At 34.9% G+C, this 17828-nt stretch overlaps 1 protein-coding gene across 1 annotated transcript in view; it reads right to left on the reverse strand.

Annotated features, from left to right (window-relative positions):
* Positions 1–4816: 4816 nt before the first annotated feature.
* The window catches only part of LOC136043224 (myotrophin-like), a 28942-nt gene continuing 15930 nt past the window's right edge, over positions 4817–17828 (reverse strand). Inside the window, exons 3-4 of the mRNA XM_065728161.1 lie at positions 12862–12945; positions 4817–6067 (exon numbers count right to left, since the gene is read on the reverse strand). Of these exons, the coding sequence (XP_065584233.1) occupies positions 5981–6067; positions 12862–12945 (171 nt within the window). The 3' untranslated portion in view covers positions 4817–5980. The remainder of the gene's footprint in view (positions 6068–12861; positions 12946–17828) is intronic.

Consider the following 17828-nt stretch of genomic DNA (forward strand, 5'->3'; position numbering starts at 1 on the left):
GCTTGTTCATTGTTGGCTTGACGGTTACCGACGTATACGTAGGAGTTGAAATCGCCTGTGTTCTCGGGGCAAGTATCAGCACCTCTAAAGGCTCTATAATTCATGATGGAGCTTCTCTAACCCCAAAGTTTTAAAATGTATCTGAATTTGAGATAGTATCCTTCAATATCTGGATCTCCAGGTAATCCCATGCAATGACTGGTGCTTTAACAGGGTATTTATAATGACTAGGCTGTGCAGTTGAGCAAAGTCCACGAATTTTCCCGCTCGCTCGAATCTGCCATTCAATTCTAATTTGCTACAGCTTGTTCATTGTTGGCTTGACGGTTACCGACGTATACGTAGGAGTTGAAATCGCCTGCAATTGGTATTGATCAAACACCAGAACCATCGTTTGGACAGAAAGCAAAGAAGTGAAAGGGGTTCTGTACTAAGGTGAAGATAAGTTCATTTTCGATGGTTTCATTAACGCTCGTTTCGGATAAGGATGTCCCTGTAGAAGCATTTGGATTCTCCGTCAATAAATTTTCTTGCTGTTAAATACTTGACTGAGCAAATATTCCAGCACCCCACACTAGGGGACTGTCAATATTTAAATTGGAGGCCAGCTCACTGACATTTTACAGGGGTCACCGGAGCTTCCGGCCCCTCACTTACTGGGATACCATAGATACAGGATTCCATTACTATTGATTGCCAATTCCATACGATTCACGGGATTAAATTTAAAAGTCTGATCCTCAATCCTAGTGGGGCGAGTTCTCGTTGAGGGGCGAGGGACAGAGACATTCCCCATGAATCGTCAAAGCCATGCCCACTGGGCACCAGGAATCCACCAGTAAGCTTCCACCACGGGACGAACGCATCAACTGCCAACTGAATTTTACTTTTGTTTTATGAGTGTGCATTGTATATTATATATTGTAAAATATTTTTGAAATTAACTGTCTAGCGTCTCTGCTAAATAGTAGCTTTTCCTCCCTGCCGCTTGAAGAAAGCTATGTTTTAAAGACTTATGGAAGGCCCTGCCCTCCTTTACTTTTTTACAGTTAGGCCTCGATTTTAAAATCATTTCCAAAATATGTTTGCAGGCAGTTTAAAAACATGCTTAGGATTATATTTTTCCAAAATTTACCGGGGGAAGTCCCCCAGTTTAACTGTTAGGTAGTAGTTCAACTGCACGTGAGCGTTAAATTCACATATTAACTACCATCTAACAGTTTATAGGGATTGGATATGGATCCAAAAGAGTATCATTTAGGGAACGATGACTAAACTCGTCTTAATGGATTTTTCTGTTAATGAAAATAATATAATTCTGTCCAGTAGTTTACCAAACAATCACATTGCTGCTTTAACTGTTTAGTAACTCGTGTATTTTTGTACATTATATTAATAGTCTTTAAGATAGCTTTGCAGCGCTGTTGAAGCTGATGCACGCCAACCTATGTTTAGCCCTTTTTTAAATTTTTTCCAGCGATTTTCTTTGAAATAGTGCAAGTAATCAAAATTTAGTCCTCCTAGCTTCATTAAGTGCATTAATCATGACCACCCAATGCAAAAAGCCAAATTATAAAAGGTTAATTCATTTTGCTCGGTGGCAGTGCCATCTACCTTCGTTAAACTGCTCAAAGCCCATCTACTCGACAGCCTATTATATGGCATCACCTGCTTGACGCCAGTCAAGAGTAGATGGCGGGGAAAAGAGGACAGTAGCAAAACCAGCGTTTCTCGATTCCCGTGGAAATTTCAGAGAACAAAATGAAGCCTCATGGAAGTAAGAGACCTCGGATACTAAAGGCAGTTCAATGTACACCTCCGTACTAGATTCCACCTCCACAATCACCATGGTATGAAGAACCAGTCATTATGACTGCTTCAGACCCACCTTACCTGAAACCTGAGGTATTTACAGCAAAGACATGATTATCTAATACCCTGCTGTGTAACGAGAGTCCTCTAAACAAAAAAGTAGACGAGCTACAAGTTCTTATCAAAGAGACGAGTTGCAAAATTGCAGCTGTTACTAATTGCTGGGACATTACTGATGAAACTGGGCGCATAAACGATTATACGAACTTTTTAAAGATATGACACAATCAAGGTTTGCAGCGCCTCGATGGAGATGCTGGCGTGAACCTTCGGCAAGACATACCGTGCAAGCTGTTAAGCCAACCTACGGTTACTTATTATGGAGGGATATAGGCTGAATGCAAGCCGGACTTTTTCTCTAGATGATTTTTGTGTTTTGTACTCGCAGTTGTGTACTATCCTGAAGCTGCTAAGAACAGGAGAGACCTGATACATTAACTAGAAGCTTTAATTGACAATGTACGCCGTTAGTACATTGCTCCTGCGTTCGTATTTACCAACGATTTCAATCTAACTCACAAACAATGGGTGTCCAGCGTGCTCGACTTGCACAAAGTTGTGAAAATTCCCACCACAGTGGTAGTACACTGGATCTCATATTTACCAACCTTTCTGACTATTACCTCCCTTCTCGTTCCCTCGGTTCACTACAAAGCTCTTATCCCTTCATCATTCTGCGGCAAGCTAAGACTGCTTTCCCGAGCCCAAAGAAGAAGTTTACAACTCGACCCATGACTAAGGAGTTTATCTGTTCTTTCCAGACTTCGACTTTGACTAAATTTGTTCATCAAGAGATATAAACCTCAAAGTCTAGTCACTAACTTTTCTTCTCTTGCAAGAATATCATGAACTTTCCCACTAAAACAGTTGTGGTAAGCAACAGCGACAAGCCTTGGATAACGAAAGAATTTAGTACCCTAATCACGACCCGCTGCATGCGAGTGGTCAAACCGTTGCTGCGACGAAACACCGTAGCCAAACCACATCATTAAAATTAACAGGACGGCACAGAAAATACACGTTCGCGATTGAGTGTCACCACTTCGACGGTTGACCCCCAAAAATGGTACTCCCAGGTCAAGCAGCTATTGGGTAAGTGTTAGCAGCGACCTGTTGCACGCAAGAGGTCAAACCGTTGCTGCGGCAAAACTCCGTAACCACACGCAGAAGTTAAAAAAGAACTGTGATTCATATCCTAGAGAACTGCCGCCAGTCAAACTCCTAATTGAATAAGCGGCATTCCTGGCTAAACCTTTTGCATCCCTAATAAATCAATGCTTCAGACATCAAATCAAGAGAGAATATGTCCGGGTTGTACCTAAAGTGAAGGACCCGAAGTCATGTGAACAACTCTGTCCAGTTTCAACAACTCCGAATCTCGCTGAAGTCACCGAATCTTTTATTTATCTTGAACTCCTGGCGCAAATCAACCCTTCCCTAGACCCTTTCCATTATAGCTGTTTGAAAGGAAGCAGCCCTACCCATAACCTTGTGCGTCTCAATCACCTGACAAATGAATGGGTGGACAAGGGAAACACCATAATAGAACCTCTACTCGCTGATTACCGCAAAAGCGTTCCATTTAATTCGCTATATTACTGCTGTACAAAACCTGAATCAAATGGGGAGCAGAAAACCGAATCTGCTATTGATAGCTGATTTCCTCAGAAGCCGTCATCAGTGTGTCGATGCACTTTTTGCCGCAGATCTCAACTCTGAATGGGCTTAAATAACGTGTGGTGCTTCCCAAGGTACCAAGCTGGCTGTCTTGCTGTTCTTGGCTGTGATTAACTACGTGATCATAAAAATTTAATGAACGCTTTAAATACGTCGATGATCTGTCAGCCTTGCTGAAGTTTCTCATGAATAAATCCCAAGCAATACCCCAGTTCCAAGGTGAATTGAAAGATAGTTTCACTGATCAGTGCACGAATAATGTACTTCAAACTAACATTAATAAAACAAACGTGATAAGTTATAATCCGTTAAAAAGGGATGTAGCTTGTCCTGAACCCTGGTTCCCTACCGCTGCAACTGATATTATTCTTTGTGGGACTTTAAGTGCTGACTGTTCATTCAGCTACCATGCTTCTAACCTAGTGAAAAGGGGAAATTAAGCTTTGCGATCACTAACTACACTTACGCTTACTCACAACTACACTACGACTAGGTTTCCCAGTGAATCACTTACGACTGGCTTATATCTACTATATAAGTTCCTTACAGGAATACGCGTGCCCTGTTTGGGGGACCATAGGTGCACCACACTGACTAATCAAGTGAAGATCTCGACGCTGTTCAAAAACGGGTGACGAAAGTCATACTAAACCCCAAAAATGAGAGATATACAACTGCAACTGCAACGTTGAAAATACCAACGCTGAGAGAACGAAGATTCCAACTCATATGCAAATTTGGACAGTCGCTCCTCACTAATGAAATACACAGTACGTTGTTCCCTCCTCCTATTGCCCCCAAAGTCAATATTCAACACACGGATAATTTCGAATCAATAATATGCGGAACATATCGCTTTAGTAATTCTTTTATTCTGTTTTGTCAAAGTGTCATTAATCATGATTAGTTTTTTTCTTTTCTTTCTTTTTTTTTTTTTTTGTTTCCTGTGTTGTAAGAAAAAGCGTAATTTAATTAATGCTTTTGCCAATACTACGAGTTGTTTTAAATAAATGAATCTTGAAATATATTAACTGCCATCTAGCTATTTTTAAAGAGTCGATATGATCTAAGTTAAAATATCCTGGGAACAAACATTAGACTCATCATCTTCGGAAGAAACATTTCGGGAAAAAATTTAGATATACCTTCTATTGACATTGAAATTAAAACAAAATACCATGGCAAGTAATTCTAGAATGACACAGTTGAACAATAATTTCCTACTAATTGTCCTAGATATTGTTTAACAAAAATAAATTCAAATACATAGTCCGCTGATAATTTTAATAACGAAACAATCCTCCATAAAGTAATAACTTTTAAAAAGAAGCTAGAATGTAAATAATCAAAGCAATCTTTTTCTTTATAGGAAATACAAAAAAAAATGACAGCATATGATTAGGAAAGCCAAGAATACATTGACAAAAAAATGTCAAACATTCAGCGTATTAGAAAGCTCTTAGCCAAGAATATGCAAATAAAGGATATAGACACGAACAAATTCAATAAACTCCAGCAGAGAAGATCAGAAAATATTTATAATAAATACACTAACAAGAACGCAAACTCTTTAAGCTTTAAGATTGCTAAAATGTGTCCCTAGATACTCAGTTGGTAGAGGGGTAACTAGGATGCTAGAGGGACAACAAGGCTCTTTTGCCGAGGGAAGCAATTCTGCCAGAAAATTATTTTGAAAAAAGCATCATTTTTAGGTTCTTATGGCCAAAATAGTTTGCTTTATAAACCTGACTTAATTTTAAATCTTCCGCTGGGCCTTTAGAAGCTGTACAAACTATGAGATTCTGTTCAACCTCGAAAAGCATTAAATTTCCTAGCCTGTCAAATGAATACTATATAATTAATCGACAAATTTCTAGTTATGTTGACCAAAAAGATAATTAGGTTATTTCACAAAGGAAAGTCTGTTCAAACTCAGAAAGAAAAACTATCATTTCCATCTTGTACACCCAAGTCAAATAAATTATCCCCCGTTTTTTATCTTTACCTTCAGAATAAAATGGGACGACTGGGGTGACACTAGATTACTGTCACGAACTCTAAATCCCGACCATCAGATCCTACGGTACCCGCACAACAGCTTTAGCCGAATACAAACTATCCAATAGGCTCGGGCTAGAGATTGTAATGTGTTACACAAGTTTTTACTCAAAAACTAATTGCAGTTTGCCCTCTAGTTAATATATTCCGTTTACCGGATGAAAAGTCAAATGACAGTATAAAACAACCTCACTTTTAACATACAGAACTACTTTTAAACGGTTACCTTAAGAAAAGGGTACATAGATTTGAAATGTTTATCAATGAAAAAGCTACAACAAGACTAAAAAAAAAAAAAACAGAAAAATAAAATAAAGCTTTTTCATAAAGAGTGGTTGTTTTATGCTGTGACGTCACTAAATTGAAATAGAATCTATTTCAGAAGGGCTTTGATTTCGTCTTTCTCTGCAGCATCGAAATAGCTCGTACCATCCGGTGTCGTACCAGTTCTAGATGCTCCCTAAAAAAAATAATAGTGAGCATGGATGTTGGTTTATTGTCTAAGAGGTAAATGTGTATTACGTATGAAATTATTTTCTTATTTCTAGCATAACAACTTCTGTGTTTACCTCAGAAACCCCTAATCATATAATTAGAATGGGTTCACGCGCATACGCTTAAAATTTCGTATTTCTGACAATTTACCAGAAATTTCCAATTCATACGTTGTTTTTTACATTAGGTTTTCAATATATTGTTCTTCATCATTGTGCACTACCAGACATAAGAAATCCTGTGCATGTATACATGTTCTAGGGAAGAGTGCCTTTAAAGGATTATTGCGCAAATAAACTTCAAAGAATTGTAGCAGGAGAAGCAGAGAGGGTTTTCAAAAACAGGTCATGTGGAATTAGTACCTGAATAATAAGGCATTGAACTGTGTGCATATATCCGAAAGGAAACCACTATCTAGTCTTATAATATAAAATACTAGCTGTTGGGGTGGCGCTTCGCGCCACCCCAACACCTAGTTGGTGGGGGCGCTTCGCGCCCCCCCCAAGCCCCCCCACGCGCGTAAGTCGTTACGCGCCATATTAGTTACGCGCCATTGTAGTTGTGTCCCTATGTCCCACCTGTGAATATAGATATATATATATATATATATATATATATATATATATATATATATATATATATATATATATATATATATATATATATATATATATATATATATATATATATATATATATATATATATATATATATATATATATATATATATATGTTTTTAACTACGTAAAACTTGCGAATATACAACATTCTTTGCTGTCCCATTGTCTGTGCATATAAATAGATTGTCAGGTTTACCGACTCTTGAACATGCAACATATAATGGTCAATGGGAAAACAATCCGTATTCAGATCTATACCTCATGATTCTAATGATTGCCCTTGAGCTTTGTTGATGGTGATTGCTAATCGACCATTCCCTGAGTCGCCATCGTCATTTATATATCCCCTGTGCACCCCGGCGTCCCCTTTGTAGTTATGTCCCTGTGTCCCGGTCGTCATTTATATTCCCTGTGTCCCGGTCGTCATTTGTGTTCCGGTGTCCCAGTCTCTGATTTCTCTTTGAGTGTCCCGGGCGTCATTTATATTCCTTGTGTCCCGGTGTCCCGGTCGTCATTTATATCCCCCTGTGCCCCCCGGCGTCCCCGTTGTAGTTCTGTCATTTATATTCCCTGTGTCCCGGTCGTCATCCCGGTATACATTCGTTTTTGAATTGGTATATGATGAAATAAATTTTTAATTTTTTCCCTTTTTTTCCTTTTAGTTTTTTTTATTGGTTTTGACCTTTTTTAGGTTTTTTAGTTTTTTTCTTTTTAGTTTTTTTTGAAGTTTTTATCTTTTTAGTTTTTTTATTTTTATTTATATTTTTTTAGTTTTCTTTTTCTCCTTTATTTTTCAGTTTTTTTCCTTTTTTTAGTTTTTTTTTTCTTTTTAGTTCTTTTAGTTTTTACCTTTTTAGTTTTTTTTAGTTTTTTAGATGAAAATTTTTTTAGTTTTATTCCTTTTTCTCTTTTCAGTTTTTTATTGGTTTTTACCTTTTTTTTAGCTTTTTTAGTTTTTTTTCGTTTTTTCTTTTTTCTTTTTTTTTAGTTTTTATCTTTTTTATTTTTTTTTTATTCTTTATTTTTTTTTATTAGTTTTTAGTTTTTTTTGTAGTTTTTGCCTTTTTTAGTTTTTTTAGTTTTTTTTTAGTTTTTAGATTTTTACCTTTTTTAGCCTAACCAGGATTTGAACCTGGGACCTTCATTCTCCGTTCTGACACCCTCTCTCACCGAGTGACTACTCCAGCATGTTCATTTTGGTGTTTTCAATGGTATATTATTAACCAAATTAATGTGTTTTACAATATACTAAGCATTGTCATAACAAAAATGACGACAACTAATTTCATGACGTCAGTCAACACAGAAATTAAGTTCTGAAATTAAGTCATGAAATTAGTTGCCGTCATTTTTGCTTTGACGGTGACGTCATTCAAGTTATATAAGACATATGTTCACGTAGAAATCTATTAATGTTTAAGTTTACAATGACTGATGAAGATGCTCAAAGAGTCTATGCCAAAAAACTTGCTGCTGATAGAGAAAGTCAGAAAAGAAAGCGTGCCGAGGAACTATCAGCAGCAAGTTTTTTGGCATAGACTCTTTGAGCATCTTCATCAGTCATTGTAAACTTAAACATTAATAGATTTCTACGTGAACATATGTCTTATATAACTTGAATGACGTCACCGTCAAAGCAAAAATGATGACAACTAATTTCATGACGTCAGCCGACACAGAAACATGACGTCACCTGACAACTAATTTCATGACGTCAGCCGACACAGAAACATGACGTCACCTGATCCACAGATCCACAGACAGACAACTTATTTTTATATAGATAGATAGATACATTGTTATAATCGTAAGCTTTACGTATACTATCTTTTAAAACGAGCAATAATTGTATATTTATGCGTGTATGTATGTATGTTTTTTTTTCTCGAAAGCGGCTCCATATTTGTTGGGTAAAATTGGCATCCTGGGATATTCTGGCCGGAAAAAAGGATCTAAATAGGTCAGAAGATTGAGAAAATTTGTTAACAGCCTTAATTCTAGAAGAAAAAAAATTATGTGAGTGACGTCATTTTTCTATATATCAGTATTTGAATAGCGTTGTCACACTTGTACCACTTATGTGGAAAAATGTAAGATTTTCATGCATGAAGAAGTTTATATTAAATTACATGAAGAGCAAAAAACTAGCAATTGCAAAGATATTTGCATATGTTTTGACAAAAGATTACAACAATTCAAAAACCTTATAAAAATGAAACCAAAAGTTTGAAGCTTAGTAGAAATCTTAAAAAAGAAACAAAAGTTTGAAACTTAATACAAATCGTTCTTAAGAATCGGACTAGCTTCAATAATCAATGATCTTTGAAAAGAGTCAGTATGAAAAGATAATAAGAAAACAAAAGTTGGAACATTAGTAGAAATCGCTGTTAGAAAAACATCAGTACCGAATTTCTTTTCCTATAAGTATAAGCAATGTCTTTTAGAAAAAAAGTTGAAAAAATTTCAGGTTCAGTTCAGAATCACTAAAGTTATTATGTTAACTGCAAAAATATTTACGGTGCCTGACCAATAATTTCAATGTTTTAATTCAAACTAGAAAAATGCCTCATTGTTTTCTTAAATAGTCTGTTTTCTTGTTAGATAAAATCCACTCACTACGTGATCAAGCTTACAGGTTTGGACGCAACCAGTTATATAATGTCAGTAGGAACTAGGAAGGCCCCAAAAAACGAAAATTAGCAAATATTACAAGTGATGATTCTCTATTTTGACAAGGGATTAAAATAATTCAAAAACCTTTAAAAAGAAAACCAAAAGTTTGAATCTTAATACATATCGTTGTTAGAAATTGGACTAGCTTCAATAATCAAATATATTTGAACAGGTCAGTATGAAAAGACATTAAATTACGTAAAGAGCGAAAAACAGGTAATTAGAAAAATATTTGTATGTATTTTAACAAGGGATTTCAACAATTCAAAAACCTTAAAAAAGAAAACAAAAATTTTTCTGTTTAGAAGAAATCGTTGTTAGAAATTGGACTTGCTTTAATTAGCAAATATCTTTGAAAAGCTTCAGTATGAAAAGACAGCAAATTGTCTGCAATTAGAAGACAAGCGACAATGATAATCTACATTGAAGCTTAGTAGATATCGTTGTTAGAGATCAGACTTGCTTTAATAATCAAATTTATTTGAAAAGTTTACAGTCTTGAGACCGCAATATGAAAAGACAGCAAATTGTTTCAAATTGTCTGCGGTTAGAAGACAAGCGACAATAAGAATTCATATATAAAAGCCTGCCACGTGCCGAGTGCCGGGGCCCGGCACTCCCACTCCCCGTGCTATATCTATAGTGTACGTAGTTCCCGGTACTATAATATAATTGATATACTAAATATAAATATATGTTTTGAATATAAATTGTTCAAAAATTATAAATATATAATTGTTATAGGAAAATATAACTTTTTATAGAATATAAGTTTTTATAAAAACTGTTATAAATATAAACTTATATAAATGTTATAAAAATAAGAAAACAAGACTTTATACAGTTATTACTGATCGTATCAAGTGCCGTGTTTGTTGCAAATATTTTTAATTTGGCACAATTACTTAATTTAATCATTTTATTTTATAATGTGAAACAAAGAAAAGTAAGAATTCCGTATCTGCAATCGTTACTGAGAAGGTAAAAAATCAGCTTGCTTTGTGTGCATTCAAAAGGGTGCTTAATATAATCAAATCAATTAATTCACTATGTGAAAAAGAGACAAATAAAAATAGCAAATCTTTGACCGTTCCGAAGAATCCACGTTAGGTTTCAGCTTTGTATTTTCAAGATACAATGTTAAATATGCACAAACGTTAAAGACAACGGCACACAGGTGCCTGGAGCCGATTCAGCCGAAAGCCGCGCTACTTTCTTAGCTCTATGTATCTCAAGATTTACTATACGCGTTATTTTAGGTTTGACTTTTTTTAGGTTTGATTTGTTCAATTTTCGGTTCGCTCGTTATCATTTATTCATTCATAGTAATTTCTGTTCGCTAAAGTTTGAATTATTACACGGCTTTGTTCCTGCTTGTCTAAGGTTTAAATATGGCTCTTCAGATTTCTTTGAAAAGATATTTTTTGTAAGTACCTTTTAAATTAATCATGGTTGCAGCAGCGGCTGTAACCTAAAGGACGAACCACGTGCCATAGTAACCGAAAATAAAAAACTGCCTTTAAAAACAAACTGGCAAGTGAAAAACAATTGCCATTTGTAGCTGTTTGAGGAATGGTAGTTACTATCTTGATCAATTTTATAGTAAGTCTCCTGCAAAATTAAATTTTAAGGGAATTTCGAAAAATAGCCTGAAAGAACTAAAAAATGGCATCGGATCAAAACAAAAAGTACACCGATGAAATGGTCTAAGCCCAAAAACTCTATAACCTACAGAAAACGTATAGTCCCCTGAATTGAATAGAAAAAATCACTTTTTTTCATGGGTAGCATCTAGTGTCCTAGTTTGTTTTGTTTGCTTCTCCACTGCTACCACGGTACTGGAACACAATAGAGAGCTTTTAAACAGCTCGTTTTAAAGAAAATTTCTGTATCTAGTGCCTTTTGTGAGTACCAAAACCTCACGTTAAAAATTAAATCCGTTTTTTGACAATAGTCAAAAGAATCAATCTAGTACAATGTTAATCTTCGGAGAATTCTCCCAGCCTCAGCCCAGAAAGCCTCTGAAAAAAAAATGATGAAACGTGAGCCAGAAACTGCAGTTGCTAGGTGTCACAAGCGTTCACCACTCCTCAAAAGAGAGGCTATACGACAGGCAGCTTTTGTTTACAAAACCAAACTTGTCCACTACAAAATCAGATTATCTTTTCTTATAATGTGTCTATCACGAAAGACAACTAATCTTGTTAAAGGTCAAATAGACACAGAATAAAAAAATAATAATTTGTGAGAGTCGAGATAAATACAAAAGAGTAAATAAAAAAGTTTTAAGGGAGGTAGCCAAACCCAAACAGTGATTCCACTTCACATAGTTCTCTGACTCTGTTTGGTGGGTATCTTAAAAAAGTTCTAAATGGCGTAGCTACATTTTGATTTGTCTGATTTGGTCTTTGGGTTTTTTAGCGAGTATTCTTGAGTAAAAAAGTAAGCCCCGTGAAAATTCGTGAAATATTAGTTTACATATCCTTCGTGAGATATTTTACTTTTATAATTTTTTTTGGGGGGGAGGGGTATACCAACCATGCTCCCTCACTTACTGATGATTCAAGTCATGGATATCTACTGATTTTTAACCAGTAGAGATATTTCCCTCCTTCAGGATATCTCATTCCACCGGATTCACTTCACTCAAGGAAAACCAAGAAGGTCAATGAAGCAGTTAGTAGCTTTACAATACCCAGTATATAATGCTAATATTATTCTCTGGCTATTTCGTAGTTAGATTAATTAAAGACGGTTGGAGAAAACCAATTTTGTTACAAACTAGTTGTTAGCCCCTTGAAAGCAATTGCCTTGATGATAGGCCCAGAAATAAGCCGAAATAAAACTAATACCTAGAAAAGAAGTGTTTTTTTTAAATCAGTGAAACATGAGAAAATCCATGTTCTCATATTTCAATGATTCAAAATTAATCCTTGATTATAGTCGCTTTTTCAGTCCTAAAACAAAAAATTTTGCCAAATATTTTAGGAGCAATTAATTTTCCACGAGTTAAAAAGTCGAGTCATTATTGGTGAAAATTGTTTTGATAACTTGAGGAAAAACATTCAAAAACTAAGGAAGCAGCAAAACAGAATGGCTAATTTTTTAGATTATAAACATTTTAGGCAAATGGAAGACCGTTAGTTGTTCCTAGAATTAATGAATTTTTGCTTTGGTTGCCTACAGATATCTTCAGAGACAAAATACCCTAGGCTATGCCTAAAAAAAAAAAATAATCAGCATAGCCATTTAAGCTGCCGAGGTGGCTATGCTGAATTTGTTTCCAAACTTATATTCTTTTTACTTTCCCGACTAAATATAACGTTTCTAAAAATGGTTTAACTGTCTAGCCATTGGACGGCAAAGCGAAATTAAGGGTTTCTTCATCCAACAATTCAATTTCTCAATATAAGAATTGTCCAAGATTGACACTGGATATGTGCAAACTAGTCAGTACAAAAAATACCTTTTCCAGGAGTAGCTTCACACAGGCAGTATGACCTTCCCAAATAGCAGCAAGTAGGGCAGTTATTCCATGTTTATCTTTTTCCTGAAAAACAAACATACAGACTGCTTATCAGATAAAGCACTAGAATAGTCACAATTAACACAATAATTACGGAGACACGAGAAGAAGAAATTGGAGAAATAAACAACCTTGAATCTACCATGTTTTAATAAACGTAACTAGGTTTACGTTATATGTCCAAATTAATGGCAGACACACGAGTTTCTCCTAAAAACTGTTCGAGGCTCATCTTTCTCAACAACTTATTTTCTGAAAACAAATTAGAAGTGTAAACCTAGGCATTCTAGCCAAACATGTTTTTTAAGGTAAAAAAAAAGGAGAAAGATTCAGCAATCAGCAAAGCATTGGATCAGCAGAGTTAGCTAACTGAATATAATCATTTAGTTATTTAAGGACCACATTAAGGTACAATCAAATCAAGGACCAGGTTGAAGAAAAGGTGCAAACTAATTAATATCAGCTCTTTGGCTGTAGATTTCTTCTTTAAACTTGCAAAATTGTGATTCAGTCTAATTTATTTATTTTTGCTTAGTATAAGAATCCACAGAAAGTGTGTAAAACTACACGATGGCTGAACTCCAACCCCTATTGCACTCCCAGACTGAAGGGACATGAAACAGACTCCCCCGGTTAGGACTTTCGAATCAAATGCCGCATCCTTTACCTTTTAACAATCCACAGTAACGCCATCTTTCATCCTCAAACACTAAGCTTAGTAGTGGTTCAACTCCAGCTAAACCTGGTAACTCCAAATGATAATTTAATAAACATAGCTCAAAAGTGCAGTCTTGATTGAAAGTGAAAAACAAAAATAATGTACCCAAACAGATCCCTTTTTAAAGATAGTAACGAAAAATATCACGCTAAGCTTCTCAAAAACCATTGAACTCGTTAGAAATCACATCAAAGGACAAAGTCATCCTTTATTTTATACAACCGTACTGTGGATGGTTATCACATGTTACATACATTATCAAATTATTTAATACGTGAGTTTCAAGGAAGGAAGGGCAAATACCCCATAAAATCACCATTTTCCTGTTGATTTTAATTAGTTTCGTAAGATACCTCCTCCAGTGATGAAGGCTCTTATTGTATCACCCTTTAGTACTTCTCAATTAGTACCTCTCTTGATTTTACCCTGCATTTTTTTACCCCAACATCAAGAAAAATCAACCCTACTTATGCACACAATATTATGTTATACATAATATTATGTTGCATGGCAATAATAATAACAATAATCAAAATCTTTTCTTTTTCTGTAGTGATCAAAATCTTTTGCAAAGATAACTAAAACCTTTTATTTTTTCTATTCTCAAACTATCTACGTTATTTTCAAGCACAGATGATTAAGTATCCCTTAGAATAATCATTTTGCTGTTTATTTTTAATTAGTTTTGTAAAATACATTTTCCAGTGAAAGAGGCTGCGATTGCATTACCCTCTGTTAGTGCACGAATACATAGTCCTATTGTATCCCTCTCTTGGTCGTACCTTGCATTTTTACTCTCAATAATAAGATAAATCCCTCCCCGTCTTCTTGAGCATCGGACCTGTGAGCGCCCCTTCTTATGTACAAATAATACACGAAAATAATAATAATACAAAACTTTGTCTTCTTCTTTTGCCTACCATATTAGTGAAAAGCGAGATAGGCTATGGAAATACTTCCGCACAACATCAAAAATACTACACTTTCTTCCGATTTTCTAGTGAATTAAATAAAAAAAAAACAAGTTTTTTTTAACCGAAAGTGAAGAGCGACATTAAAACTTAAAACGAACAGTAAGAAAGGGGCTGTTTCCTCCTCAACTCCCCGCTCTTTACAATAAACTTTTTTACTGTTTCAAAAAGTAGAATTGAGAGAAAGAGTCAAGTTTTAGCGTAAAGAGCAGGGAGTTGAGGAGGAAACAGCCCCTTACATATACGGAGTAATTTCTGTTCGTTTTAAGTTTTAATGTTGCTCCTTACTTTAAGTTAAGAAAACTTTTTTTTTATTTAAATTCTGAACTTTTTTGATTAATGTATGTTTTGATTTTGGCTCTCCGCAGATGAATGATTAAAACGAAATTTGTATATTTGTTTGTTTTTTTTTGCTAAACGGCTTTTCCGTAGTTCTGATCGAATTATTTTGAGAAAGAAGGAGCGGGGGAGGAGGGCTGGACGCCCTCAAATTTTTTGGTTACTTAAGAAGGCAACTAGAACTGTTAATTTTTTACGAACATTTTTATTAGTAAAAGATATACGTAACTAACGAATTAGTTTACGTAACGAACTTCTATATTCGTATGTCTTTATTACGTATATGAGGGGGTTCACCCCCTCGTCAAGACCTCGCTCTTTACAATAAAGCTTAAATTTTGTCCCAATTCCTTAAGAATGACCCACGAATCACAAAGGCCGTAGAATAAATAGTTGAAATTACTAAAAATACTTTAGCGTAAAGAGCGAGGTATTAGGAGGAGGTGGACCCCTCATATGCGTAATAATTTCTGTTCGTTTTAAGTTTTAATGGTGCTCCTTACTTTCAGTTGAAAAAACTTTTTCATATTTGTTTTTTCATTTTTTTTTAATAATGCTAGAAAATCCTGCGCCCCCTTTGCGGAAATTTTCTTCCGCCATGAAAAATTCCTCCACGGAAGGATACCCCACATAACCCCCTCTTCTCAACCCCTTCCCCCAACCAGTAAATCCCTCTGAAAACGTTTGTACACTTCCCAATGACCATTACTATATGCAAACACTGGTCAAAGTTTGTAACTTGCAGCCCCTCACACGGGGACTGTGGGGGAGTAAGTCGTCCCCAAAGACATACTTATAAGGTTCTTCGACTATGTTGAATAAAATAGCTATGTCAGAATTTTGATCCGGTGACTTTGGGGAAAAATAGCGTGGGAGGGGGCCTAGTTGCCCTCCAATTTTTTGGTCACTTAAAAAGAGCACTAGAACTTTTAATTTCCGTTAGAATGAGCCCTCTCGCGACATTCTAGAACAACTGGATCGATACGATCGCCCCTGGAAAAAAAACAACAAACAAACAAAGAAACAAACACGCATCCGTAATCTGTCTTCTTGCAAAAAATACAAAATTCCACATTTTTGTAGATATGAGCTTGAAAGTTCAACAGTAAGTTCTCTGATACGCTGAATCTGACGGTGCGATTTTCGTTAAGATTCTATCACTTTTAGGGGGTGTTAATCCCTATTTTCTAAATAAGGCAAATTTTCTCAGGCTCATAACATTTGATGGGTAAGACTAAACTTAATGAAATTTATATATTTAAAATCAACATTAAAAAAAGATTTTCTTTATGTAGTTAGTGTCATTTAGTTCTATTAGTTAGTGACTATTAGTGTCAAAATTCCGTTTTTTAAAGTTTTGGTTGCTATTGAGCCAGGTCACTCCTTACTGCAGCTCGTTACCACGAACTGTTTGATAGCATATGCAGGATAAACTTACAATCAGTAAAGGAAAACAAATCAAACACTTATGTCAGAAACAGTCATTCCTCATAAAGTCATCAAAAAAAAAAAAAAAATTTGACATCCATCGTCTCAGATTTAGAAAAATAATGAAATATTTCTTCATTTTTTTATGCTTTCTGTTTGGTTGTTTTTTGTAGCTTTTTTTGTTGTTTGTTTTTTGTTATCAACTTTTCGGATTTTTTTTTTCATGAACCTCATCAGTTCATTTCAATTATTCAAAGATTTCAATTTTTGGCAATTACGCCTTATGGAAGACTAGTATAAACCTGTAAAATAATTTGAGATTTATTTATTGATTGATTTTTTATGAGATATAGGATTATTTTTAATTAACAATCAATTTCTGATTTTTTTTTTTTTTTGGTGATAGATCTCAGCTAGAATGGATGGATGACAGACTATCTATCAACAAGTGAAATGACATCATATTATACAACCATGAAAAAGGCTTATGCTAGCTTTGCCTCTTACTCAGACTATCTATCTTGGCTTTTTCTCCAATTAGCCATGGCTCTTAACTTTTTACATCACAGTCCACCAACTTAATTTTAATTCAAAAATCAACTGTATTTTTGGCCCCTATTTTCTTCAGTCCTGTGGTTCTAATTTTTCAATGCAAGAAAACGATTTAGAGCATTATTCGATAAAGTCGCGATACATTTGCGCCTTTATCCATCTACCGAATTACGTTTTTGAAACTTGTTATACATTTTCTTTCACTTGAAAAGTTAAAATTGGCTAAGAATCGATGAAAAATAGAAAATTTAGTATTTTCTTAAAAAAACACTTTATATTATCTCATTTATATCACTCTCAGACTAATGCTGAAGGTAGAATACTCTACGTAAATTTACACAATTCCGACTCAGTGAATGAACAGATATGAAACTTGTGAGCGCAGTGATAGAAGTATCTTGTCATTTCAGGAAAGATACAGCTGTATGTACATCGTACAATCGCATATTTCATAGGGAAGATAAACCTTAACTGATGTTCTATTTGGTTCATTTATTAACGATTAATTCTAGAATAGTTTTCCTAAAAAGAGGTTTTCAAAAAAAGTAAAAAGCAATTTTGAAACTTAAGACAATCATAAATATGTCCTATATTAACTCAAACTCAAAATAACCATAACTTATTATCAAAGAATAAATGGAACGCAAAACGAATACAGATTAAAATAAATAATCAAATAAAAGATAAACTCAACTCAAATTTAAAACAAACAGAAATTACTGCAAACAGAAGTTTGGTTACTGCCCCCCCCCCCTAATCGTGAACCTTCTGTAGTCATCATTTACGTTAAAAATGTATTAATATCACTAATATGGCTTTTATATGTAAAAGGGTTGTAATAACCCACTCAGTGGTTCATTTATGAATCATGGTATAGCCTTGATACTCGGTTAAAGTTT

The sequence above is a fragment of the Artemia franciscana genome, chromosome 2 (assembly GCF_032884065.1).
Source record: "Artemia franciscana chromosome 2, ASM3288406v1, whole genome shotgun sequence".
Classification (NCBI taxonomy): Eukaryota; Metazoa; Arthropoda; class Branchiopoda; order Anostraca; family Artemiidae; genus Artemia; species Artemia franciscana.